Raw genomic sequence first — 26,868 nt, forward strand, 5'->3', positions numbered from 1 at the left:
CGTAAGGCTGCATGGAGATCCAGACGTAAGGCTGCATGGAGCTCCAGACGTAGGGCTGCATGGAGATCCAGACGTAAGGCTGCATGGAGCTCCAGACGTAGGGCTGCATGGAGCTCCAGACGTAGGGCTGCATGGAGCTCCAGACGTAAGGCTGCATGGAGCTCCAGACGTAGGGCTGCATGGAGCTCCAGACGTAGGGCTGCATGGAGCTCCAGACGTAAGGCTGCATGGAGCTCCAGACGTAGGGCTGCATGGAGCTCCAGACGTAAGGCTGCATGGAGCTCCAGAGATAGGGCTGCATGGAGCTCCAGATGTAGGGCTGCATGGAGCTCCAGACGTAGGGCTGCATGGAGCTCCAGAGATAGGGCTACAGATGATACTTCAGTCATTTCCTCCCTTTCCCAGTAATCAGACCGGGGGTCATCACTCTTCCACCAAGCTTCTTGCTGATGGTTTAGTCCAAATCTACAATCTTGTTCCTGATGTTCTTTGGTCTTTCCCATGGAGGTGGTGATTCTGTGGACATCTGAGCTTTATAGATAATGATCTGGGAATAACCACATTGGCACATAAGCCTGTTTTCTATTTTTATTTTTTAACATTTTGGTTTAGTAAAAAATTAGCAGTGGATGAAAAAAAAAAAAAAATCCTCTACTGTGTATGCTGCCTGTCCCTGCAAACAACTTAGACCAGCACTAGAGCCTAAGCAGCGGGTTGCAGGGTATAATGTACTGCAATGTGGACATGGATGATTATAAATCCATTTACGAACATCAGAACTTGACTACCTAATTGTTAAGTGCTAAACTAACTGAGGAAAGCAAAGACAAACCTTGCTCTATACCTGCACCCTCTGCACCAAAGAGAAACTTCATAAGACCTGCACCGTATGCAGGCTGTAAAACTAAACGGAAATATATATATTTTTTAAATGAAACATGAGAAGGATCAAATTTTGCTAAGGCATGTTGCTTCCAATCAGTTGTTGCATCATAGCTCTCTGAATCATAATCAAATTTTAAGAAGTTTCAAGTTTTATTTTCTCCCTCCTACTGCTTCCCCCTGACACCCAAAATAAGAAAAGAAAAATCCTGTCACTAGCTGTGCATCCTTCAAACTGGGAAAATGTATAGCTAATAAATATATATTATTATTGTTCCTATAGATGGAAGTCCGCTCTTTTTTTTTGTATCATACAAACTAGTTGGAAGTTCTGGTTCCTCATTTTTCCAAGAATTCAAAGCTCATACAGTTTGTGTTTTTCAGCTTGAACTTCACACGGTTGTATAAAGTCACCCCAGTGATCTGATGAAACCCAACAACTGGTGTAGTGTGAAAGTAAGCTTGTGTTATAACGGCGGCAGAAGTAGTTCCTGAGTGAATCTCCTCATTAACATAAACATGAAACAGTTGAATTTCTGCTAATTCTGGCCGGATTCATGTGATCACAGCAGCAGATAAAACGTTGGAACGTTATGTCCTGCTTATGAGTTATACTTTTAATCAGAGAGAGATTGTGTTTATCATTAAAAGTTCAAATCTCTCACTCTGATCTGCTTCTGTAACAGAGATGAAATTTTTATTGCTAGCGGTTAATTACAACCTCTGGAAAGATGTAGCTTTAGTAAAATTCACATTTTGAGAACAAAAGAGCTGCACTGTGAAGGTCTGTGTCCAATTTCCTGACACAATAATCAATATAATGGTCCTCATATTTGACCCAAACAGAAGGTCATCAGTTTGGAAAGCAAGGCAGCTAACCTCTGAGGCTTATTATTGTTGTTGTATGTAATACAGTGATTAAAACATTCATCTCAGCCAGTCTGAATATTTTTTTCCCAGATAGGGATGACTGCTGTGAAAGTAGTTTTAGTTTTAATTTCACCAAATAGGATTTATTTAATCTATTTTAATAAGAAAAGTTAGCCTAATATGACAGAGCTGGGATGAAGCAGCATTTTTAGCTGTTGCTCTGGTGAATTAACATTCAGCAGCTGCAGCTTCACGATCAGATTATGTTGCATCAGGCAGTGAGAAGAGATAAACTCAATAAAAGGTTTGTAAACTGAAAATAACTTTAAACTGAATTAATCAGTAAGTTTCACAATATCTCCCGAGAATTCAGAGAAAAAGATTTAACGGTCATGCGCCATTTATGTAATTATTCATATTTTGTTATTTTCCATAGATTACTGGAAGAGGAAGACAAAGATTTGGGAGATGAACTGGTGCTCCACGACGAGGAGACTATCTTACAAGCATCACTTTACCTTCTATGGTTTTAATAATTTAGAGACTGAAAAAGAAACAAGGCGCTGGACTAACAAGCATCATCTTTCACATAATAAATGACATTTAAGTACCATCAGGATTTGCTTGCATGGCTCACAGGAGTTCAGACTTCTGAAACTAAAAAGAGCTTCAATGCAACTACAGGCCTCTGTATCATATAATATTTGATCTTTATTGTTCAGCATTGAAACTGCATGGATCCATTCAAAGACAAAAAACAACAGGTCTCTTTATTATTATTATTATATAAATTATAGCACAAAAATGACCCTAAAGAATTTACAATGTACCCTTAAAGTTGTCATATTAAATAACATGCTTTAATGTACTGGAATATTATTAAATCTACAAACGCAAATTAGTACCTGAAATTGAACCTGACTGAAAATTCTCAGCCATACGGGTCTTGGCTTAACTCGAAGGCAACCACACAGCAGCTCCTAACTCCAGGTTGCTCAACTGCGAGCCTCCAGAAATGACAAAGACTCCTGGATAGGAGTCAAAACGTTTTCAGAAGAACTGAACAAAAGTCCGCTCACCTTTGAGTTAGGCCTGTTGTTCCTGAAACTGAAGGAAAGTTCAATATGGCACAACTGCAAACCTACCAGACATGGAGGTCCGCCTAAATCACAGGTTCAAACTCAAGCCCAAGAGGGCTGGTGTCCTGCAACGTTTCGATATGTCTCTCTGTCAACACACCTGAATACACATAATTAGGTCATTAACAGTACTCTGATGAACATGAGTACATAAGGTGGTAATTCAGTCATTTGATTCAAGTGTGGTAGATTTGGGATATCAAAATGCTGCAGGAGACACCGACCCTCGGGGGGTTGAGTTTGACACCCTTGACCTAAACTGACAGGCTGGGCAAGAAGAGCATTAATCACAGAAGCAGCCAAGAGGCCAATGTTAACTCTGGAGGAGTTGCAGAGATTCACAGCTCATGTTGGAAGATTTCTCCAACTGATGGTCATGCACTCTACAAATCTGACCCTTGTAGAAGACAGGAAAGAGAAAAGCCAGAGGAAGTCCCATTTAAACTTGGCTACAAGTTATGTAGAAGCAAACGTTTTACGCCGACATGGAAAATACTCTGAAGAAAAACTAACCTGCACATTACCACCATCGCCACAGTGACACCTGGTGGTGGCAAGATCATGCTCTGAGGATGCTTTAACATGCTTGTTCCAATACTTATTTGCATGATGACTGAAAGACCTTGGATCACACAGTTAACTGCACCTGCTAAAGGATAACAGGCTACATGATTGGTCAAACCAACTAAAGCCAACTGAACACAGCAAATTCTTACATGGGAAACAGTTTAAACAGTACACAAACTGACCAGTTGGTCAGAGTTTCATCTCTAGAGATGAATATGTTTGCAAGATGCTATTAATGTTTTTATGTACTTTGTAGGAGGGACAAAAAATTATGTTTCTCTTCCCATCCCCATTATCATTTTTTTTATTTAAGCAGCAGCTGCAGTTTTCAATTTCAGAAACTGTCACAATATTCAGTAAAATGCTTTCCTGGTGCGTTTGAAGCTAATGAAAGCGAAGGAAGGGCCCTGTCCTGCAGACCGACGGGATCTGTAGCGTAAATCACTGCTCGAGCTGCCAGAATCTCAGACATTTAATTATTTTTTTATGGTTGATTTTCTTATTTAACAATCATCCAGACAGTAAAGCAACATTTAAAACCACAATGAGAAGGAAGGCATTTAGAGAACTGTCTCCTACACTTCCTGTTGTCACTGTAGTCGCAGTAATTACCTTCAAAAGATGTTAGAAAATCTATTTTTGAATTTATGTAAAAAACCTGTATTGGTCAAACTCTTATAAAAACAGTAATTTTATTAACAAAAAAAAAAAAGGAATGCTAAAAAGCCTGGAGTAATTTTGTTTTTAAATTATTTTCTGTTGGATCAAACCAACCAGAGTCAGATATTTTAAAAGTTTTTTGGATTAAAACGTTTTAAAGATTAAAGACTTTTTCCCACTCACTATGTACTCCAGTCCTTGTTCCTGACCATGACAGCATATTCTGCAGAAGGTATCTAAAGACGAACAACGTCGGGGAGAAAAGAAGAAAAGTCAGGTAAAAAAAAAAAGCTATCTCCAGTAGATGAACAATGTCTGGGGATCCTGTCTTTCAGAAACAAGAATAAAATTCCAGTAGAGAGCTGACACAGGAGATAACAGATGTCTCATCCCTCAGCTAATCATCTACTGGAAGTTCTCAACTAGTAGGTGTTTGGCCGAGGGCTCTGCCAGATGTTCCCACAAGACCCTCACTATGCACTTGTGCCTGCCAAGTCTGTCCGGCTTTCACCTCCTCCAGCAGATCCAACTCACTACCAGGTGGTGATCAGTGGACAGCTCAGCCCCTCTCTTCACCCGAGTGTCCAAAACATGCGACCGAAGGTCTGATGATACGACAACAAAGTCGATCATCGACCTCCTACCTAGGGTGTCCTGGTGCCGAGTGCACTGATGAACACCCTTATGCTTGAACATGGTCTTCATTATGGACAATCCTTGACTAGCACAGAAGTCCAATAACGAAACACCACTCGGATTCAGATCGGGGTGGCCATTCCTCCAGATCACGTCTCTCCACGTGTCACTCTCTTTTCCTACATGGGCGTTGAAGTCCCCCAGCAGAATAATGGAGTTCCCGGGAAGGGCACCATCCAGCACCCCCAGAAGGGACCCCAAGAAGGCTGGGTACTCTGCACTACCGCTCGGCCCGTAGGCCGAAACGACAGTCAGAGACCTATCCCCAACCCGAAGGCGCAGGGATACGACCCTCTCATCCCCTGGGGTAAACCCCAACATGAGACAGCTGAGCTGGGGGGCAACAAGCAAACCCACACCAGCCTGCCGCCTCTCCCCGTGGGCCACTCCAGAGTAGAAGAGTCCAGCCCCTCTCGAGGAGATGGGTTCCAGAGCCCACGCTGTGCGTGGAGGTGAGCCCGACTACTTCTAGTCGATATCTCTCGACCTCCCGCACAAGCTCAGGCTCCTTCCCCCCACATCGAGGTGACATTCCACGTCCCTAGAGCCTGCCTAAGCATCCAGAGATCGGGCCGCTGAGGTCTCCACCTTCATCCGCCACCCAATCCTCTTTGCACCGGTCCCTCATGGTTCCCCCTGCAAGTGGTGGGCCCACTGGGGGATGGCCTCTCATCTCTCATTTGGGCTTGGCCTGGCCGGGTCCCGCGAGGAGCAACCCAGCTACCAGGCGCTCTCCGACGAGTCCCGACCCTAAGCCTAGCTCCAGGGTGGGACCCCGGCTCCGCCGTAGCGGGCAACGTCGCGTGCCTCGATATAATGGTCCTCATGAGGGTGTCTTGAACTGCTCTTTGTCTGACCCGTCACCCAGAGCCCGTTTGCCATGGGAGACCCTACCAGAGGCATTTAAGCCCCAGACAACATAGCCTCTAGGATCATTCGTGCACTCAAACCCATCCACCACGTTAAGGGGATCACACTCCTCAGCCTCCCTGGTAAGGCCTACGCCAGGGTATTGGAGAGGAGAGTCCGCTCAATAGTCAAACCTTGGCTTCAAGAGGACCGTCCATTGTGGTGAAGAGAGAGCTGAGCTGAAAAGCGAAGCTCTCGATTTACCGGTCGGTCTACGTTCCTACCCTCACTTATGGCCATGAACTTTGGGTCATGACCAAAATAACGAAATCCCGGATACAAGCGGCCGAAATTTGCTTCCTCAGTAGGGTGGCCGGGAACTCCTTTAGAGAGGGTGAGGAGCTCGACCATCCGGGAGGGGCTCGGAGTAGAGCCGCTGCTCCTCCACATCGAGAGGAGCCAGTTGAGGTGGCTGGGGCATCTACAGGTCCTTCTCAAAATATTAGCATATTGTGATAAAGTTCATTATTTTCCATAATGTCGTGATGAAAATTTAACATTCATATATTTTAGATTCATTGCACACTAACTGAAATATTTCAGGTCTTTTATTGACTTAATACGGATGATTTTGGCATACAGCTCATGAAAACCCAAAATTCCTATCTCACAAAATTAGCATATCATTAAAAGGGTCTCTAAACGAGCTATGAACCTAATCATCTGAATCAACGAGTTAACTCTAAACACCTGCAAAAGATTCCTGAGGCCTTTAAAACTCCCACCCTGGTTCATCACTCAAAACCCCAATCATGGGTAAGACTGCCGACCTGACTGCTGTCCAGAAGGCCACTATTGACACCGTCAAGCAAGAGGGTAAGACACAGAAAGACATTTCTGAACGAATAGGCTGTTCCCAGAGTGCTGTATCAAGGCACCTCAGTGGGAAGTCTGTGGGAAGGAAAAAGTGTGGCAGAAAACGCTGCACAACGAGAAGAGGTGACCGGACCCTGAGGGATATTGTGGAGAAGGGCCGATTCCAGACCTTGGGGGACCTGCGGAAGCAGTGGACTGAGTCTGGAGTAGAAACATCCAGAGCCACCGTGCACAGGCGTGTGCAGGAAATGGGCTACAGGTGCCGCATTCCCCAGGTCAAGCCACTTTTGAACCAGAAACAGCGGCAGAAGCGCCTGACCTGGGCTACAGAGAAGCAGCACTGGACTGTTGCTCAGTGGTCCAAAGTACTTTTTTCAGATGAAAGCAAATTCTGCATGTCATTCAGAAATCAAGGTGCCAGAGTCTGGAGGAAGACTGGGGAGAAGGAAACGCCAAAATGCCAGAAGTCCAGTGTCAAGTACCCACAGTCAGTCATGGTCTGGGTTGCCGTGTCAGCTGCTGGTGTTGGTCCACTGTGTTTTATCAAGGGCAGGGTCAATGCAGCTAGCTATCAGGAGATTTTGGAGCACTTCATGCTTCCATCTTCTGAAAAGCTTTATGGAGATGAAGATTTCATTTTTCAGCACGACCTGGCACCTGCTCACAGTGCCAAAACCACTGGTAAATGGTTTACTGACCATGGGATCACTGTGCTCAATTGGCCTGCCAACTCTCCTGACATGAACCCCATAGAGAATCTGTGGGATATTGTGAAGAGAACGTTGAGAGACTCAAGACCCAACACTCTGGATGAGCTAAAGGCCGCTATCGAAGCATCCTGGGCCTCCATAAGACCTCAGCAGTGCCACAGGCTGATTGCCTCCATGCCACGCCGCATTGAAGCAGTCATTTCTGCAAAAGGATTCTCGACCAAGTATTGAGTGCATAACTGTACATGATTATTTGAAGGTTGACGTTTTTTGTATTAAAAACACTTTTCTTTTATTGGTCGGATGAAATATGCTAATTTTGTGAGATAGGAATTTTGGGTTTTCATGAGCTGTATGCCAAAATCATCCGTATTAAGACAATAAAAGACCTGAAATATTTCAGTTAGTTTGCAATGAATCTAAAATATATGAATGTTAAATTTTCATCATGACATTATGGAAAATAATGAACTTTATCACAATATGCTAATATTTTGAGAAGGACCAGTATACCGGATGCCTCCTGGACGCCTTCCTGAGGAGGTGTTCAATTCAATTAAAAACATTCAATTAAAAAATACTTTATTAATCCCAAAGGGAAATTAAATGTTGTTATAGCTCATATTATGAAGGTTTCCTCAAAGAGCCGTTGTAGATGCTGATGTCTGTGGGCAGGAAGGATCTCCTGTAGCGCTCCGTCTTACAGCAGATCTGGAGAAGCCTCTGACTGAAGACACTCTGTTGTTGTAGGACAGTCTCATGAAGAGGATGCTCAGGGTTCTCCATAATTTTCTTCATTTTATGAAGAATCCGTCTTTCCACAATGATCTCCAGAGGTTCCAGAGGAGTCCCCAGAACAGAGCCAGACTTCTTTATCAGCTTGTTGAGCTTTTTTAAGTCCCTGGCTCTGATGCTGCTTCCCCAGCAGATGATGGCAGAAGAGATCACACTCTCCACAACAGACTTCTAGAAGATATGCAGCATCTTGCTGCAAACGCCAAAGGACCTAAGCTTCCTCAAGAAGTACAGTCTGCTCTGTCCCTTCTTGTAGATGGCTTCACAGTTGCATCTCCACTCTAGTCTGTTGTCCAGGTGAACACCGAGGTATTTATACTCCTCCACCACCTCCACTTCTTCTCCCATGATGAAAATAGTTTTTGACTTATTCCTGTTTCTCTTAAAATCTACAATCATCTCCTTTGTTTTAGTCACGTTCAAAATGAGATGATTGTTTCCACACCATGCCACAAAGCGGTCCACCACCTTCCTGTACTCAGCTTCTTGTCCATCTCTGATCCACCCCACAACTGCAAAATCAGTTCCAGGCACGTCCCACCAGGAGGAGACCCAGGGGACGGCCCAGGACACACTGAAGGGACTATGTGTCTCGACTGGCCTGGGAACGCCTTGTGCTCCCCCCGGAGAAGCTGGACGAAGTGTCTGGGGAGAGGGATGTCTGGGTGTCTCTGCTGAGTCTGCTGCCCCTGCGACCCGGTCCCGGATAAAGTGGAAGACGACGAGTACGAGTATCTGTTTTTTCAGTTTTAGATGTTGTTTTTTTTCACACTTTCAAGTGAAATTTTTTTTCAAATTATGATCCCAATCTGAAAAGGGGGGCGGGGCATCAGATCAGATCAGATCTGGATGTGGGAACATTATGAACAGCATTCCCCACATGACAGTAGTGTCCGCCCCTTTCCTGTTGCATCAAACATAAGCGGTTTAAAATTTTTTGTGGTCAAGTTTCAGATTTCATATAAACTGTTTGGGAAAATAAAATAAAATACTGGCAGATCTAACCTTAGCAACAAGTTTAGCAGAAAAGGATGAAAGCATTTACTTTTTAACATGATTGTCAGCAACACTACTTCACTACTACTACTTCTCTACTACACCACTTTAGGCGTTGGAATTTCCCACGCCCACAAAGTATCTGCAGCTGCATTTCTCTTCAATATGGCTGCTCCACTCCTCCCAATGGACACTGGGAAACAGGTAAAAGGTTCTGCTTTTATCAACATACTGCCTGGTGTCTTACTTTATGTAAAACCACAGCAGTGATATAAGGTGAGACACATGGGAAGGATATTTTAAATGTTCCCAAACTCGACAAGAATGACAGAAAAGAAAAAATATGAACAATATGAGCCCCTTAAACATTAGAAGCAGGCTGCTCACACTCTATCCAGAGTTGGGTTTATTGTAAATAAAATGTTACTTGGTACCAGCAAACAATTCTCCCTTAGGTTCAAACTAACTGCTGTCATGGATTAGGAACAGCAGCAGGAGGAAGGCTGCTGCATCCGTCTTCATCTGTAAAGAGGGACATGAGAAGGTTTTACATAAATATCATTTCCAGAGAATTCACTTGTGGCCTTTTTGTACAAACCTTTAACAGTGGGCTCACAAAGCCTCTCACTGTTAATTTGGTTGTATTAGTGATTCACCTGTGTTCAGGAAAATCTATCAGCCAAACATCTTCTCATTTCAGTGGCGGTGATGTGCGTTTGCGGGGGCATGGTGTGGGCCGTTGGCCCCGGGTCCGCCACCTTATCCAATAAAGTCGGGGTCCATGGGTCCATGGTGTGGCTCCAATAAAGTGTAAAGTCGGGGGCTCTGGTGTGGGTATAGTGCTCAGTGGTGTCTGGTCTGTTGCGCTTGTGTGAAGTGGCAGGGGTGGTGTCGCGCAGGGCCATTGCTTTGCCATCGCAGCGTGCTGTGCGGTGGAGGGTGCTTGGAGCAGGGGCTGCAGGCGGGAATCACACTGTGGATGTGTCTTCGTCTGCTAGTCGGGGGTGGAGCGCTCTTGTGGGTTTGTGCCCCTGTGGGGCGGGAATACATGGCATTTGTATTCGGGGGCATATGTTCGATATCTGTGTCCTGGTTGGGGGTGGTTCTGTGGGGAAATTCAGGTTGGGGTTCATGGGGGTGGCAGGTTCATGGGGTTGAGACCTGGGGCGGCTCTGGTTGGCTGGCTTGTCTGGACTAGGTGGATCACTTCTATTTATTTTTTTACTTGTCTATTTTTTTGTGTCCCTGTCCACAGAGTGGTGTGCCCTTGGGTCTCAGGTTTCTGGTCCATGGCTGGATCTGCTCCGATGTAGCTGGCTGCATGTACTTTTCAGTAACTTTGGTGTTGTTATATATGCCCTGTGGTTCTTTTTCTGTTTTTCTCTCTTTCTGCAGCTGTAGAAGCAGATTTCTGGGGTGTTATCTTGTATTCTCTTCTTATTCTTCATGTAAACAAAAAAAAAAACATCTTACATGTGTCACCTTATATCTCTGCTGTGGGTTTACATAAGGTATGACACTGTGCGGTATGTTGATAAAAGGCAAAGGCTTTTACCTGTTTACTAGTGTCCATCGGGAGGAGCGAAGCGGCCATATTGAAGAGAAAACCAGCTGATGATATTATGTAGGTTTGGGAGATTCCAACACCTGGGCCCCGTTTTAGAAAGCAGCAGTATGTGCATACCCTGTGTTTTCGGTTTCAGAAAGCCAGGTCCCCCTTACCCTGAGTCATGTTACCCCTGCAACCCACTCTGTGAACCAACCCTGCTCGGTACCAGGGTTGGTTCATCTAACCCTGGGTTGGGTCTACTTTTGAGCTGGGATCTGGCACAAGGAAAGTATCATGTATCAAATGGCGTGATCTTTTCTGGAGGAGCCTGGAGACATTAGAGGGCAAATCCTCCCCAGAATTCTCCATCAGGAGAGAGTGATAAGCCCGTGATTAGACCTCTCCCCAATGTTGGACTGTAGATCTTTGTGACTTGGACATTTATAAGTAGCTTTGCAATCCGAAGAACTGTTGGCACTCCTACTGTACAGTTTTGTGGTGTTCCCCAGTCACAGGTCCACTAAACTAATAAAAGAATCCCACAGAATTGCAAGTGTCAGTGAAAGCACTAATTTAGTCTGTATCACATTTTGATAATTAAGCATTCTCTATTTATATTTTACTGGGTTTTCAGGCATAATTGGCTGCATACATGACAGTTACATTCACTGTCGCTTCACTAAAAAAAGATGATTAGGTTTTTATTGCTTTATGTTATATTGCACAGTTTTTCATCTGCTCAACAAGTGTTTCCATTGGTGCTGTCACCAATGTCACCTGACTACGCTGCACCTCTAATTTAATTAATCTGAGTAGCCCTGTTGATAACCTCACAGTATGTTCAACAATTAATGTCATTAATCCTGGGTTTTATTCACCTTTACTATGCAGCCTTATTGTTTTTCCTGAGTAGTTCTTATAGCTTTTAGTCTGGTAGCTTTCTATGGTTTTATTTATGTATGAACAAGGGTATTTAACAGGGAGCTTTAGAGACAGAAAAATATCTCAGGTTCAGTTGCATGTTTACTCTTTTTCATATTAAGCCATGAGCCAACCTTTAACTTCTTACACATCATTAATTGTATATGTTGAATATGGCCAGTTATTATTGTGTAATTTAGTTGGTAAAGATAAAATATAACATTTACTTATACCTGGACCACCTGTTTTAACTGTATTTTTATATTTCATACTTATTTGCTGCCATAGCCTTGTTCTGTTGGGTTGAAAATAGTCACACATTTATTACACACACACTCCATTTCTTTATTTATTTTTTCTATTTATGTTAGTGTCGAAGATTGGGGTCAAAATAATAAAAAGAATTTTATCAAAACCAAATCAAAAATGTTCAAAACAAAGATGTGTTATAAAAAAGATCGGAATTAAATCCTTATTCAAACTGAAGGAAACTTTGGTTTCAATTAATTTTATTATACATTTTTTTTTCCGATCTCAAGATCAAAATTTGACATTCGTTTTCAACATTTATTTTTTCCGTTTCAACTAGTTTTTTCAAATATGAAGCAATTTCTAAAATGAATAAAGTTGACAGATTTTTGTAGAAAAGGGTTTCCATAAATCATTTGTAGATCTGAAAAATGAGGACTCTTGTATGTTTGATTCATTTAAAGAAAGATAAAGTCATTTTTGTTATTGTCTAATTTCTTTTTTTTATTCTTAGCAACAAGAATGTTAAAAATAATTGCTGTATTTAGCCAGGTATACGTCTGCCTTGGAGTAAAACCTACTGCATGTTTACGATTTCCTAATAAATTAAAATGAAAGCAATTGCATGGTATATAAAACACGTACATATTATATTGTATTTAACATTTTACAAAGATTTTGTTTTAGTAATAAATCTCTCCCCAAGAACCTTTTTAGAAATTGTCCATCTTAACTGCTGGTGCTGGCGGGCTAAATTGGTACCATTCTTGAATTGGTGAAGGAACCACACAAAAACGCTCCCAGGGAAATAAATGGGCTACGGACCCCTGTTTAGGCTCTTCTAACTAGATCTTCCTCTTATGCTCTCATCTCCTCAGCTCACCTCACATGTTTAGGATTTAGGTTTGAATGTGTACACATGGCCATGGACTTCTCTGGCAGAGGCCATATTTTTATTTAAATGTTCCCATGCAGTTCCCAAGGCTCTTGGAAGAGAAACAAGCCCACAGCATTACAGATCCACCACCATACTTAACATTGAGCTTGAGGTGCTTTCAGCAAACTCCACAAGTTTGTGACGGCAGGGCAGAAAAAGGCTTTTTCTCCTGCATGTCTCCCGCACAACTGGTTAGCATGTAAATGGCATCTAATGGTTGCCATGGAGATTTGGTGACCATAGATGCCAGTCTTTGCTGCAAAGCTCACTAATTGTAAACTTTGGAGACTTTTTACCTCCCTTACCATCCTACTGACTGTGAGTCCAGGCAAGACAAATATGGGTCTTTATTCAATTCAATTCAATTCAATTCAAAGATACTTAATTGATTCCCGAGGGGAAATTAGAATTCCAGTACAACCCATCCAAACATACATCATGACACAAGACAAGTGGGGGACGGGTCACCGAGGCTTTGCTGCCCACTCACAGGCGCTGCCCTTGTTAGATGAGAAAAGAGGCCACATTAGGTAAGTAGAGGAAAAAAATCATATTTCACACTTTATCCTTAGCAGGATACAGTTTGAGATTGAAAAAAACCTCAGCACAAAGAAGCAACAAGTTGACAAAACAACATCATGCCGGGAACGGTGAAGGTGGTGTGAGGGGGTGCATATGTTTACCTTGAGTATGTGTGTGTGTGTAAGTGAGTGTGTGCAAGTAAGTCCATGAAGCACTGTCCCAGAGGCCATTGTCCTTGATGGTTCGTTGGAATGTTCATCAACCGGCCACAAAGTTCTGAGCAGGTCCACAGATGTCCTCAGGGAAGGGAGGGGGCAGAGCGTCATGGTTACATAACTTCCAGGAGAAGTTGAAGATAGCCAGCCATCAAGGCCGTGCAGGGGAGCCATATTCAGAAAAAATATAATTATTTGGGTTAGGCTGACTCTTAATCTTCCGTCAGCCTTGAGAGTCTCGCTGGTGCTTCTCAAAGGCGAATCCAAACAGCCAAATTCCTGGTCTTTCTGCCAGATCCGAGCGAACAACTTTCTCCAAGTCATTTATCCAATGACTTTTAATTTAAAGGTTTTTAGAAAACTGATTAATTAAAAAGTTATAGTATAAACTTAGAAATAGAGAAGAGTTACATTTATTTTAAATGCAAAGTTAGGGGTTCAAAAAATTGTGCACCAGTGATTTCTTTAACAATTATTTTATGGTATCCCAACTGAATAAATGTTCTCAAGTTAAAGACTTTTCAGTGTGAGATTATGCTGCTGCAGTAAGGAAGTATTTTAGGGCTGTTTTACATGTCTTTCCAAAATTTTCAAATATATCTGACTGACATGTATAAACTGATTGATTCATAGGTCAGAGTCAAGTCAATTTACCAACGAAAACCTCCCTTTGAAAAACGTCAGGGACAGCCAGAAAAATGAGCGAAAAAAGCAGCCAAAGTTAATATAAAATGGTGAAAAACCTTCATTAGTCCCGAACCACTTTAAAATACTGCAAGAACGTCTGACTCCCTAAAGCTTAAATAAATTAAGTTTAGTTGAAGACGTCTGCACAGCACTTACTGACAAATATCTACACCTTCAATCAAAGTCTCATTAAACATTTTGGACTCATTTTAAGAGTACAGAAAATCTTCATGGATTCTCCAAACCTTTTGCACCATCTCAGTGGACCCTACATATTCAGGTCCTTCTCAAAATATTAGCATATTGTGATAAAGTTCATTATTTTCCATAATGTCATGATGAAAATTTAACATTCATATATTTTAGATTCATTGCACACTAACTGAAATATTTCAGGTCTTTTATTGTCTTAATACGGATGATTTTGGCATACAGCTCATGAAAACCCAAAATTCCTATCTCACAAAATTAGCATATCATTAAAAGGGTCTCTAAACGAGCTATGAACCTAATCATCTGAATCAACGAGTTAACTCTAAACACCTGCAAAAGATTCCTGAGGCCTTTAAAACTCCCAGCCTGGTTCATCACTCAAAACCCCAATCATGGGTAAGACTGCCGACCTGACTGCTGTCCAGAAGGCCACTATTGACACCCTCAAGCAAGAGGGTAAGACACAGAAAGACATTTCTGAACGAATAGGCTGTTCCCAGAGTGCTGTATCAAGGCACCTCAGTGGGAAGTCTGTGGGAAGGAAAAAGTGTGGCAGAAAACGCTGCACAACGAGAAGAGGTGACCGGACCCTGAGGAAGATTGTGGAGAAGGGCCGATTCCAGACCTTGGGGGACCTGCGGAAGCAGTGGACTGAGTCTGGAGTAGAAACATCCAGAGCCACCGTGCACAGGCGTGTGCAGGAAATGGGCTACCGGTGCCGCATTCCCCAGGTCAAGCCACTTTTGAACCAGAAACAGCGGCAGAAGCGCCTGACCTGGGCTACAGAGAAGCAGCACTGGACTGTTGCTCAGTGGTCCAAAGTACTTTTTTCGGATTAAATCAAATTCTGCATGTCATTCGGAAATCAAGGTGCCAGAGTCTGGAGGAAGACTGGGTAGAAGGAAATGCCAAAATGCCAGAAGTCCAGTGTCAAGTACCCACAGTCAGTGATGGTCTGGGGTGCCGTATCAGCTGCTGGTGTTGGTCCACTGTGTTTTATCAAGGGCAGGGTCAATGCAGCTAGCTATCAGGAGATTTTGGAGCACTTCATGCTTCCATCTGCTGAAAAGCTTTATGGAGATGAAGATTTCATTTTTCAGCATGACCTGGCACCTGCTCACAGTGTCAAAACCACTGGTAAATGGTTTACTGACCATGGTATCACTGTGCTCAATTGGCCTGCCAACTCTCCTGACCTGAACCCCATAGAGAATCTGTGGGATATTGTGAAGAGAACGTTGAAAGACTCAAGACCCAACACTCTGGATGAGCTAAAGGCCGCTATCGAAGCATCCTGAGCCTCCATAAGACCTCAGCAGTGCCACAGGCTGATTGCCTCCATGCCACGCCGCATTGAAGCAGTCATTTCTGCAAAAGGATTCCCGACCAAGTATTGAGTGCATAACTGTACATGATTATTTGAAGGTTGACGTTTTTTGTATTAAAAACACTTTTCTTTTATTGGTCGGATGAAATATGCTAATTTTGTGAGATAGGAATTTTGGGTTTTCATGAGCTGTATGCCAAAATCATCTGTATTAAGACAATAAAAGACCTGAAATATTTCAGTTAGTGTGCAATGAATCTAAAATATATGAATGTTAAATTTTCATCATGACATTATGGAAAATAATGAACTTTATCACAATATGCTAATATTTTGAGAAGGACCTGTAAAGGACTTCAGCCTCTGGTGTGGAACAAAACAAGAAAATCCTGCTTTTCAGTTATGCAAAGTATTCCCAGTTTCACATTTTCATGGGCCACAGAGTGTAATTAGAACATCTGGCCCCTGTCTGACCTGGAGTTTTATCATCCAGCACTGGTGTAATGCAGGATTAGTATCCCCTTTCATAAACCAACATGATTACTTCAATTATCCTCCATTATCAGCTTGCTAGTGGTGACTGCTTGCTTCAATTACCTGCCACTCACAGTGATGCTATAGACAGTTTGAACTTAAAGACAGCACTCAGAGCTTACACTGTGAAAGATAATTATCTATTTTTCATCCCAGAATAAAGAACAATCACCTCGAGCGTGGTTGTCTCAGAAAGCAGACAGTCAGATCTGGAACGGCCTTCATATCGTTTTTTGATTAGAGGGAGTCTGGACCACCAAACACTGATGTCCATCTTCTATTTGGATCAGGATGGGACCTGTTTTGTTTGTATCCCTGTCCCATATTTATTTATTTCAAGTTGTTTACTGTCACACTGTATTCTGCTGAAACATGGTGCTATACAAATAAATGTAACTTAATTCACAGCCAAACCTCTGCTCAGCTAATATGGACCTTTGTAGTGAACAGTGAACATAAAGCACAATCAAAGACTATTTGCATTTTTCAACTACATATTAAAAGGAAACTGTTCTCATGATGCCTGTTTTCTCTTTCACCAGACACAAATACCTTTTAATTATTATATCCAGAAATGTCTGCAACAGTTGCTGAAATATAACTGAATTAATGCTGAGAAGATGTTGCTATGGTGGAACACAATTTATGATTTTTTTGTACAATTCATGTTTTTTTAGCAACTACAAAATGATCCATAATTTTAAAATCTAACTCAATTTGTTTCGATATGCAAATCTTTGGAAATAAACTTTCTATCAACAATTATATGCCTAAGTTAGGTTAGACAAAAACTTAATGCTAATATTCAGCCGCTGTTTTAAATGCTCCAAGTTCCCAATTTAATTATTTTTATATTAGGGAACTCTAATCTTTACTGAAAATATCTTTAATGAAACTGTGGATGGGACAGCTCCTGTAAACTGGCGTTTCTGACAAGTAAAGCGTTTCTATAGTTTATAAAGTTGGAAAATCACTGAGTTGTATTTAGTAAAATAGAAATTTAAACAAAATATAAAAAATATCAAAAAAGTTAATCACTTTTAGAATGAAACAAAAGGCTGAAGAACAAGGCATACATCTTACCTTGTGAAGGAAATGTTCCCTGTATTTTAAAAATTTGAGTGAATTATCTGGATTCAGGGAACAGGTGTGTTATTGAGCCAATTAGACCGGTTTACGTCCTTCCGTCTGTGTTGAGCTGCAGCGCCACCAGTGGCAGGGAAAGTAAATGCAGGCGGTGCTGTCTGCTTTATCTGTAAATAGTGAGGAGTTTCTGGTGAGATTTATGGGTATCTCATAGTACTTTACACAATCCTGAACATGTTCTGCTCTTTGGGTTTCCTCAATGATTATCAAACCCTGGAAACAAATGTGTCATAAGTTTAGGAGGCAACATGCAAGGATGCCCCCAGAAAGTTTTGTAAGGGGTGGATGGGGACCACCTATTATTTGGGGGTGACACATCAAAACCAAAAGACACAACAGACCTTACAGATCAACAATAATTAATCCATTGTGTTTCACTTATGCAAGATCGGGTCACAGGGATGACAAGTCCACAAACCCAGATGTCGCTCTGTCCAATCACATGCAGCTTAATCTGAAAAATATTTGCTCCCTTACAGATTTGAACACTTTTATTTTTTGTCACACTTAAATGTGTGAGATCATCAAACTAAATTTAATCTCAAACAAAGAAAACCAGAATATAAAATGTAGTTTTCAAATAATGATTGTATTATTGTATTATTCAAACCAACAAGGTCACACTTGGTGGCAGTGACTGCCATCAAGTGTTCGTATTAAACGGTAATTAGTCACTGAGGAGGGATATCATTCCCACCTTCTTTGAGGAATTGTTTTATTTCAGCCATGCTGGAGGGATTTTCCAGCCTGAATAGTCTGTTTAAGGTCACAGTACAGCGTCTCAAATACATTCAAGTCTGAACTTTGACTAGGCCACCTAAAAACCTTATTTATTCAGTTTTTATTTTAAAAACCTTCAGAGGTGGACTTGCAGGTGTGCTTTGGATCAATATCCTGCTGCATAATCCAAGTGCAGTCAAGCTTAATTTCAATTCAATTCAAGGTTATATCAATGAGAACACGTTGTCCAGATCCTGAAGAAGCAGATCCAGACCATCACACAACCACCATGCTTGACTGTCAGTCTGATGCTATTCTACTGAAATGCTGTTAGTTTTACACCAGATGTAACGGGACACAAACCTTCCAAAAACATCCTCTTCTGTCTCATCTGTCTACAATATTCTCAGAAAACTATTGGTGATCATCAGAATGTTTTAACCTTGGAGACTATTTTGCTCAGCCTCTCTGATTGTTGAATCATGAACTCTGACCTTGACTGAGGCCTACAGAGCTTTAGATGTGGTTCTTAGTTTTTTTTTTTCTGTTGAAATAATTTTTGGTTGGTTTCCCACTCCTGGAAAGGATCCCCACTGTTTCTTGTTTGTGGATAAAAGTGCTCACTGTGGTTTACTGAAGCCTTAGAAATGGCTCTGTAACCCCTTTCAGTTTGATGGATGTCAATAACTTTATTTCTCATCTGTTCTTGAATTTGGATCAGGGCATGACGTTATTTTCTAAGCTCTGTTAGCCAACTTCATCTTGTCAGACAGGTTCTATTTTAGTGACTTCTTGATTCCACAGGGATGACATTAAGGGATCAGATCTCTAAAAAGACCCCCGTGTTACATTTCATTTCTAATGTTAGATTTTGATTTTCTATTTACTGTAAACTCCTATTGAATCAATACAGACAACACTTTTTTATTGATTTAAAATCCATATTTAATAAAACTGACTGTGCATGCTTTCTGCTTCTAGTACTTCACTCTGTTCAACCGTATTTGTTTATTTACAAAATTGCCTCAAAGAAAGCCAAACATAAACAGCTTACTTTTACCTGCAGCTGTAATTTGCTCCAGGAATTAAATCACTTTAGCAAACATCACTGCTTCATGATAATGATTTCATGCATTGAAACATATTGTTTTCAGGGTAAGAGGAGATTTATGCCTCAGTAACACTAGTGACACTTTTACACCGAAAACATTTTTTTAATCCGTGAAATACTTTCCTCCAACTTCAGCCTGTTAGTATTTCCCTCCAGTGCGGCAGTAACATGGATGGGAGCTCACAGGGAGTTTCAGCAGCATCCAAAGTCTCAGTCGGCTGTGTGTAATTAGACTATTAATATTTATCACCTGAACTTTGTGTTTGGCTTTGCGTTTTCACTGAGATTTGTTTTGAAAAAGCAGAAGGGACAGGTTTTCCCCACAGATGACCCACAAAGGTTTTTCATTTTTATTTATATTCTATGGAGCGAAGCAGCAGAGCAGCATCACTGGGAATCTGTGAGGCTGCCGACAGCTACAGCAAACGTTTAATTTCAGCTTTTCAGACTTAACTGGTTCTGGAAAAAAAAAGAAAAACGAATTAAATCACAGCAAAGGCGATGGTTTCAGAAAGGAAATTCAAACAGTTGCAAAAATAAATTCATCCTTTTTAAAAGGGAATATGAACTTTAAGACTTTATTAATGTATAGTTTGTACTTACAGGTTTTGGAAAGAATAATTTAAAGGGTTACATTGTGGGCAAAGCCCTTTGAAGAAGGTTTTCGACAGAAACTTTTCTCTTTCAGTAATTTTTTCTGATTATGCAGTTCTCGTTCAAGTCTTCACCCGAATGGGATCAAACTAAGAGCTGCATGAACTCTGCTGCTTTCAAATGCTGCAGGAAGTTTCTGTTTTTCTCAGTCAACTGACCACCATGAAAACCTGAGCAGAAACTCAGATTTTCAGTTTCCAGCTTTTACAAAAGAAAGATGTGTGATTTCCTCCTTTTTCCAAGGGGGAGTCTAGGTTTTGGTTATGTACTGTTTTTCTGGGACACCTGAAGGCATCACATTTGACCTCTGGTGAATACAGTGTGTATATTATATATATATATATACTTTTTTTTTTTTATTCTTGTCTTTTTGTTCATTCCCTTCACTTTGTGAAGAAAAGTGAAGGGATGATGGGGGTAGTTATGGCGATGTTTCAGACAGATTTAGGTTCTAAAACAATATTCCAAGCTTTGAAGATCTCCCAGAGCTCTGCTCAGTTCATCATCTGATCATGAAGAGAGGATAGAGCGACTGCAGACCTATCAGACTTGGAGGTCCACCTAAATGAAAAGATGGGCAACAAAAGCATTAATCAGAGAAACAGCAGACAGGTCCATGGCAACTCTGGAGGAGCTGCAGAAATCCACAGCTCAGGTGTCTACCAGACACTCCACAAACCTCGCAGAAAGTTGTTAAAAGAAAGCTAGACGTTTGATTTGCAGTTTCACATGGCTTTAAGATTTTATGCTAAAACCCCAAAGCTGTTTGATTAGCCGTTTGCATTATTAGCTGTGGAAGAAGGAGCCCTACAAAGATGGGACCAGATTAATAGTATTTTTCGGCCTACACGCAAATTGCTGCACACCCTGAACACACCACCCCCACTAAGAAGCATGGCGGTGGAAGCATCATGCTGTGGGAATTATTTTCTTCAGGAGAATAAGGGAAGCTGGTGAGTTGATAGGAAGATGGATGGAGCTAAACACAGAATAATCCAGGAAGAAAACCTGCTCGTGGCTGGAAAAGCCTTAAGACTTGGGCAGAGGGTCACCTTTAAGCAAGACTACAGATTACATCAAAGACTTTCAGGTGTCAAAATGACCCAACCAAGGTCCAGACCCACAATCTCCGGCTAGACTTAGAAATGGCTATTCACAGACTGAGCTCAAGTATTTCTGTCTTTTTTTATGGAAATCTGTTGGGAGACGTCCCTGAGAGACTTGCAGCTGAAAGGTGCAAAAATGAATGACAGTTTAATTCAAACATGTCACACTTCTCAGGCTGACGTGTTGGTTTTAATACATCATTCTTTTTTTCAAAGGGAACCGATACTTCTGAAATGAACTGCATATCAGTAATTACGTGAGGAGTTAATTAATTTGATCATTTCTAAATGTGCAAACAGGATTCAGCTACCAAATCAAAACACCCCGTGGTCCATTAGGCAGATAATTTATTGTTTTTAATCTCTCCTGTTATATAAACAAAATTTCAGGAAATTTAGAAGCTGCCAGTTAACAGCTTTTATTTCAACCCCACGTAAAATTTTGCTAATGTGTTCAGGTTAAACGTTTCATTGAGCTCATGTGGTCATGAAATTCTGACACCTGTGGACTTCATCGCTCAGAACCTCCCTTTACAAACTGTAAATGCTTTAACATGTGTCAGTGTCACCAGGGGAGAACCCTGTTAATATTCTGATATTTATAACCTTTGGCCGTTTTAATATTGCTTGACCACTTTGTGTATTTACTCAGCAATGACTGATTTATGAGTGATCAGTTCAAAACCGAGGAGTCAACATCAAAACAATAAAAAAATAACAATAGACTATGAGCTGAAGAAAAGCCTTGTTTAATGTGTATTAATACAACCTTCGCCATACTTGCTTGGCCCAAGCCTATTTAAAATAAACCCTCCACAAAACAATGAAAATCAGGTTATGTGTATGATTTGTGTAAATGCGTCATCATCATAATCGAAGTTGCGCTGTTAAAACAAAAAAAAGCATCATAACTAATCAGAAACATTTAATACATAATCAGCAAGAGAGGACATTCTAATCATGTTGCTCACAGTGTGAAGACGTAAGCCAGCCGAGCAGCATCATTTAGAGCGCAGCAAGGATAAAAACGCTGCTGATCAGGACACATTTACAGGATCGCCAGCTGTATTTTTATTCTGCTGCAGAATCACTCAACTGTAAACTGGCAAATAATCTGTTTACATGCACTGAAGTAACCTGGTTACTCAGGACATAGCTGGATGTGTGTGGGTGCTGTAGAACAGTCAGCAGATTTTTTGCTTCGGTGCTTCATTTGGAAGAATTTCTTTTTACCTGCTTCTAGCAGGTTCATTCTTGCTCTGATGTTTCAGGTTCAGATGATGCAAAACCGGGACTTTGGATGGTCAATGCTCATTTAGCTGCAGAAAGCTCACCAGGTTAGTTAAAGTGCAGATAAAATCCCTTAAAACTCCGAGTGTCTTTATTTATGCACAGCTGGTGATGTGTGTCCATCCTGGAGAACATGTACCTTCTCAATAAAACCAACGTTGGCTGTCGGTTGAGGATTGAATGTCCCTCTGCTATATTAAGACACTTTCCTCCTGGATTTTTTTTGCTATGCATGTTTGAAAAGGTTCAAAGGAAGTAGAAAAGAAAAGCCGAAGCACAGATAGAATCATTTCCAAACTGATCAGGACCGTACAACCAAACAAATCTGCACACATACAAAAATCATCAGGACTAAAACAAAGAATCACGGTTAAACATCTAGTCACTGTTGGTCTGACAGGATGCAGCAACAACCTGGATCAGAGTCCATGTGTCGACTTTTTAAGTGCAATCCACAGCAAAGCTGAGGCCCGACTGCGTCTGGGCTCGGCAGTCTCCTCCCTCAGCACTTCAGCAACACCAACTATAAAGCACAGCTAGTTAGTGAACAACTGTCAATTCCTCTAATCACAGATGCTGCTTTAATCGTAGCAACAAAACTTTACATTTATAAAATCAAGACAAAAAAAGAAAATCCCTTTCTTCCTTCTGTTATGCTGCTGTGATTCTTAATGCCAACACTAAAAACAAAGAAAACCACGTAGAACGATAACGCTCAGTTAAAAGGAAAAACTGATCAGAAAACACTCATGAAAGTGTTTTTCTTTTAATATAAAGAAAATAAAACTTAATATTCCTCTTTTTAAGAAACAAGTAGTTTCTGTTTCTAATCATCGACGCAGTGATGTACCTCTGGAGTTTCATTCCAACACCCAGCAGAGATCTGCTAAAACAGAAGCAACAATGACAAAAACACTAGAGGAACAGCTGACATCTCCTGGTTCATTTATTCATTCAGACGTGTCCAATAATTCAGCTCTAGAAGGGACATCATGAAGGCTTCCCAGCTGGTTGACAGCATCGCCGTTCATCCTGATCAAACTATTGACTGTGGCGAGTTTAGACACCTTCACATATTATTACAAACTTCATTGGAATCAAGATGTTTATCCAGATGGACTGAAACAATCCTCCTTCCTCTAAACGACAGCTGACCGAAGATGGAGGCCGCTCCTGACGAGCAGCGTCACTTTATGACCGCCTGAGATGTTTGGCTCCACCGGTGCAACTGGGCCACAGGTTCACGTCATATATCGCCACATCTGAGTAGATCACCATCATATTTCCACTTCGGACGGGGATTCTGACAGACAACTTACAACCGCCGATAACTTGTCCTGCAGTGATGTCAGTGACTTCTCTCTTACATACAAAGAAAACTTTCTGAGCCAATGTCCTGGAGAGATAATGAAGGTTATATTATTGCTTCAAACCTACAATGAATCTCAATGAATGGAGTGACATATTTTTAATCTTCTAGGATATTCAGGCTCCTATGTCAAATTTTATTTTGATTCCTTCCATGCAGAAGGCCTCTGATGAGCAGAATGGGCCAATCTTCAGCTGATCTCTTGCCTTTGCCTGGCGGGTTAAAACATAAGAATCCAAGCTGTACTGGCTGGGTGAGGGTGCCGTTACTCAGTGAAGACAGAGGCAGCCATCTTCTGTATCAGTGAGCTTGTCTTTCATTTTCCAGCTATACTCAATGATTAGTCGATGCTCATTTAGTGTGTTTTATTGTAATCCCTGTGTAAAGCACTTTGTTATACTAACTACAATGATGGAGGGATTAATAATACTTTTACAGCTATTTTAGGTCTGTTGTTCTTTGAAAAGCTGCTTGTTAGAGGAATGAAACTCTTCAGAGGACTCACTGAGAAGAGAAGCTTTCAGCACAGATGAAGACAAATTCAGGTTTTCTGAACCGCTTTGCAGGCTGGGACATGTAGTCCTGGTTCCACCCAGCCTGCTTTCGCTTTCAGGCTCAGTGACTGTTCACATGAGTCGAAACGGTGCCATGTGACTCCTGTTTTTCATAGGAAACTTATGTTGGTGTGAATGAAAGGAAGGAAGGATGCTAATGTTAACTGTAGGAAGAGCAGAGTTCAGTGTGGCCATCTGACCTCAGATCAGCAGAGGGAGGAGTAATAGGCAGGAAAACCACCTCAGCCTCTGAACACAGAAGAATTGCATATGAAATACAGTGTAGGTCATCATGTGACTACAAACACAAAAAAACGAAATAACACTTCCTTATTATTGCAAACTGCTTAATTTCATTCATGAATTCATGTAGCATAAGTAAACAAACTCAAACAGGGGGCATCTCTATTCTTTAGATCTCTGAATGCCATTTCTCTCAGGTCATTATTAGGTTTTTGTTATATTAAACCATATCAGACTGTAAAGCTACTAAATCAACATGTTAACATGCCTCTCTAATCCAAACACAAAGGAGGAAAAAGAAAATCCTTACAGGTGAAATCTTCCATGTTTCCCACTTTAATTCCCGAAGGCCATTTGCCAACTAAGTAAACTGCAGCCGTTGCCATGTTATCCTCTGGTTTCCACACAGCTCCACCCATGAGGTAACACTTGGTCCAAATTCCAGGAATTCCCAAGAGGGTGAGCTTTAGGAGGAAACATGCCAACAACAACAGTGGAAGTTTGATCCAACCAACACTGCAAGAAAGAAGTCCAATATTCAGGTTGTGCTCTGATTTCTATAATGTCAGGAAACCTGAGGACTGTTTGAACAACACTGAGCTGTTAGTTATAGTTAGGCTACATTGTATGTGTTGCTGGATGAATCCCAACCTTTTTTTCCCCCTTAGCGAGTTTCTAATCCATCTTCTGACTGGTGATGAACTGGTTAACATGAGCCACTGCGTCGGCTCCTCTGTGACCAGCACTCCCTACTATTCATGGGACGGTTAGCGCACAACAGAACCCGGAAGCAAATCCTGGTTCCTTTCTAAGAATGGATGCCTGACCAACCTAACACCTCCAAGACAGCACTGAAGCCTTTTCTTTGATAATCTGCCTCCGTTTCTGTTTGCTGCTGGCCTAATGTGTTTAAAAATCGACCTATCGTTTGTTTTGCATCTTTGTCTCGTTTACACACAAGCTCTTCTTTTCTGGAAGCGGAGCTCAGTATTCTAGAAGGCACTACGTGATGTACAGGCACAGGCTAGAGTTAGTCTTTGGACCTACCGAGGACGCTCACTGTGAGATGGTCTTTAGTTGATTTGTCATAAGCAACTGCATTAGAGCTAGAAAATAACTAAGTTTAGCGTGACATCTACATTTGTTAATAAAAGAAAATACATTTTAATGAAGACAAAGCTATAAAAATAGAGTAGAAAAACGCCAGGATCTGTCCTGACTGAGGCGACAGAGGGAAGACTCTCCGTTTCCGGCTAATTTAGTTCATAGAAATGAAATAAAAATGAGCAACAGAAACTATTAAGGGGAAATGAAGTTGAGGGGACAGTGCAGTGTGGAGGTCTCATTAGCACCTATGTTTTGTAGTGAATAACTGCAGCCTAATTAGGAAGCATGAGAACAAGATGGACTGAGCAGACAGAAGCTGTGATGCACAGTCAGACAAAATTCCAGAGTTCTGCTTGTCGACCAGTTAATTCAATGTTTTACTGATGAGATAATGTTTCATTATTTATCCCACCAGGAAGTACTGGAGGAAATTCATCATTTAGGTTCGTAGATAAGAATCCAGGAGAAAACTACTGAAAAACCCCTCTTCTTGGGTCACGATTCAATCAGAGAAACGATGCAAAATAAGAAAAATAATTAAGTGATATCATGAGAGCAGAGTATTTTCTCCTCAGTGCAGAGACAGAACAAGTCCTCTGGAGGTTTGGACATTTCTCAGTCACTGCTGTCGTCTTCGTCCTCATCGTCCGACAGGGTGTTGTTGTTGAAGTTTGCGCCCGACCGGCCGATAGAATCTGAGCGCGGCCCAAGGCTTCCTGACAGCAGCGCGTAGCAGTGCTCACACACGCGTACCGGCTTGGACGACTGGCTGGGCAGGAGGAACTTCTTTTCAGAGCACGGCCCACAAACCACGTAGCCGCACTTCCTGCAGTGGTGGCGCCGGCTGACCGGCGTGAACTTCACCTTCTTGCAGCACATGCACACAGACGCCTCGGAGTCAGGCACCCAGACGGCGGCGTGCTCGCCCGTTGGAGATTTGCCGCTCTTCTGCAGCAATTCTCTCACACACTTCCCAATGTGGTTCATCCATTCGGATTTCTCTGTGGCGGTGGCGGCGTAGACGGCGAAGGACTTGGTGGGAGTCTTGATTAGCCAGCCATTTCGTAGTTCGCCCTCGTCCGGCACCGTGTCGATGGTGACGCTCTCCAGAGGGATGATGTGCTGCTTGTTGTACTTTTTCTTCTGGATGACGATGTTGCCGTAGACCAGGATGTCGTTGAAAAGGAAAAACTGGCGAGCTTTGGGCTTCTTGCGGCAGAGTTTGGTGAGGACACCCTCTCCGATCAGCACTCGACCAGGTATGGCCAGTGGCTGGCCTGCAGCGCCGAAGCAGCTCTCCACCAACCCAATTCGCTTAGAGTTGGCCTCGCTGTTAGCAAGCCGGTCCACCATCTTCACCTCGCCTGCTGAGAA

General features: G+C 41.9%; 2 protein-coding genes and 1 long non-coding RNA gene across 4 annotated transcripts in view; 1 reads left to right on the forward strand and 2 right to left on the reverse strand.

Moving 5' to 3' along the window:
• The window catches only part of wdr73 (WD repeat domain 73), a 37,190-nt gene extending 32,914 nt beyond the window's left edge, over positions 1 to 4,276 (forward strand). The window contains exon 10 of the mRNA XM_047361844.1: positions 2,189 to 4,276. The gene's annotated coding sequence lies outside the window, so the exon portion shown is untranslated. The remainder of the gene's footprint in view (positions 1 to 2,188) is intronic.
• LOC124866172 overlaps positions 1 to 17,366 on the reverse strand; it is a 34,160-nt gene extending 16,794 nt beyond the window's left edge. Inside the window, exons 1-2 of the long non-coding RNA XR_007037740.1 lie at positions 17,278 to 17,366; positions 4,302 to 4,354 (exon numbers count right to left, since the gene is read on the reverse strand). This is a non-coding gene — a long non-coding RNA (uncharacterized LOC124866172). The remainder of the gene's footprint in view (positions 1 to 4,301; positions 4,355 to 17,277) is intronic.
• Positions 17,367 to 21,664: 4,298 nt separating this feature from the next.
• Positions 21,665 to 26,868, reverse strand: part of plekhf2 (pleckstrin homology domain containing, family F (with FYVE domain) member 2) — a 34,431-nt gene continuing 29,227 nt past the window's right edge. For both annotated transcript variants that reach the window (XM_047361850.1, XM_047361849.1), the window contains one exon: positions 21,665 to 26,861. In XM_047361850.1, the coding sequence (XP_047217806.1) occupies positions 26,110 to 26,847 (738 nt within the window). In that variant the 5' untranslated portion in view covers positions 26,848 to 26,861 and the 3' untranslated portion in view covers positions 21,665 to 26,109. The remainder of the gene's footprint in view (positions 26,862 to 26,868) is intronic.

The sequence above is a fragment of the Girardinichthys multiradiatus genome, chromosome 3, assembly GCF_021462225.1.
Source record: "Girardinichthys multiradiatus isolate DD_20200921_A chromosome 3, DD_fGirMul_XY1, whole genome shotgun sequence".
Lineage (NCBI taxonomy): Eukaryota > Metazoa > Chordata > Actinopteri > Cyprinodontiformes > Goodeidae > Girardinichthys > Girardinichthys multiradiatus.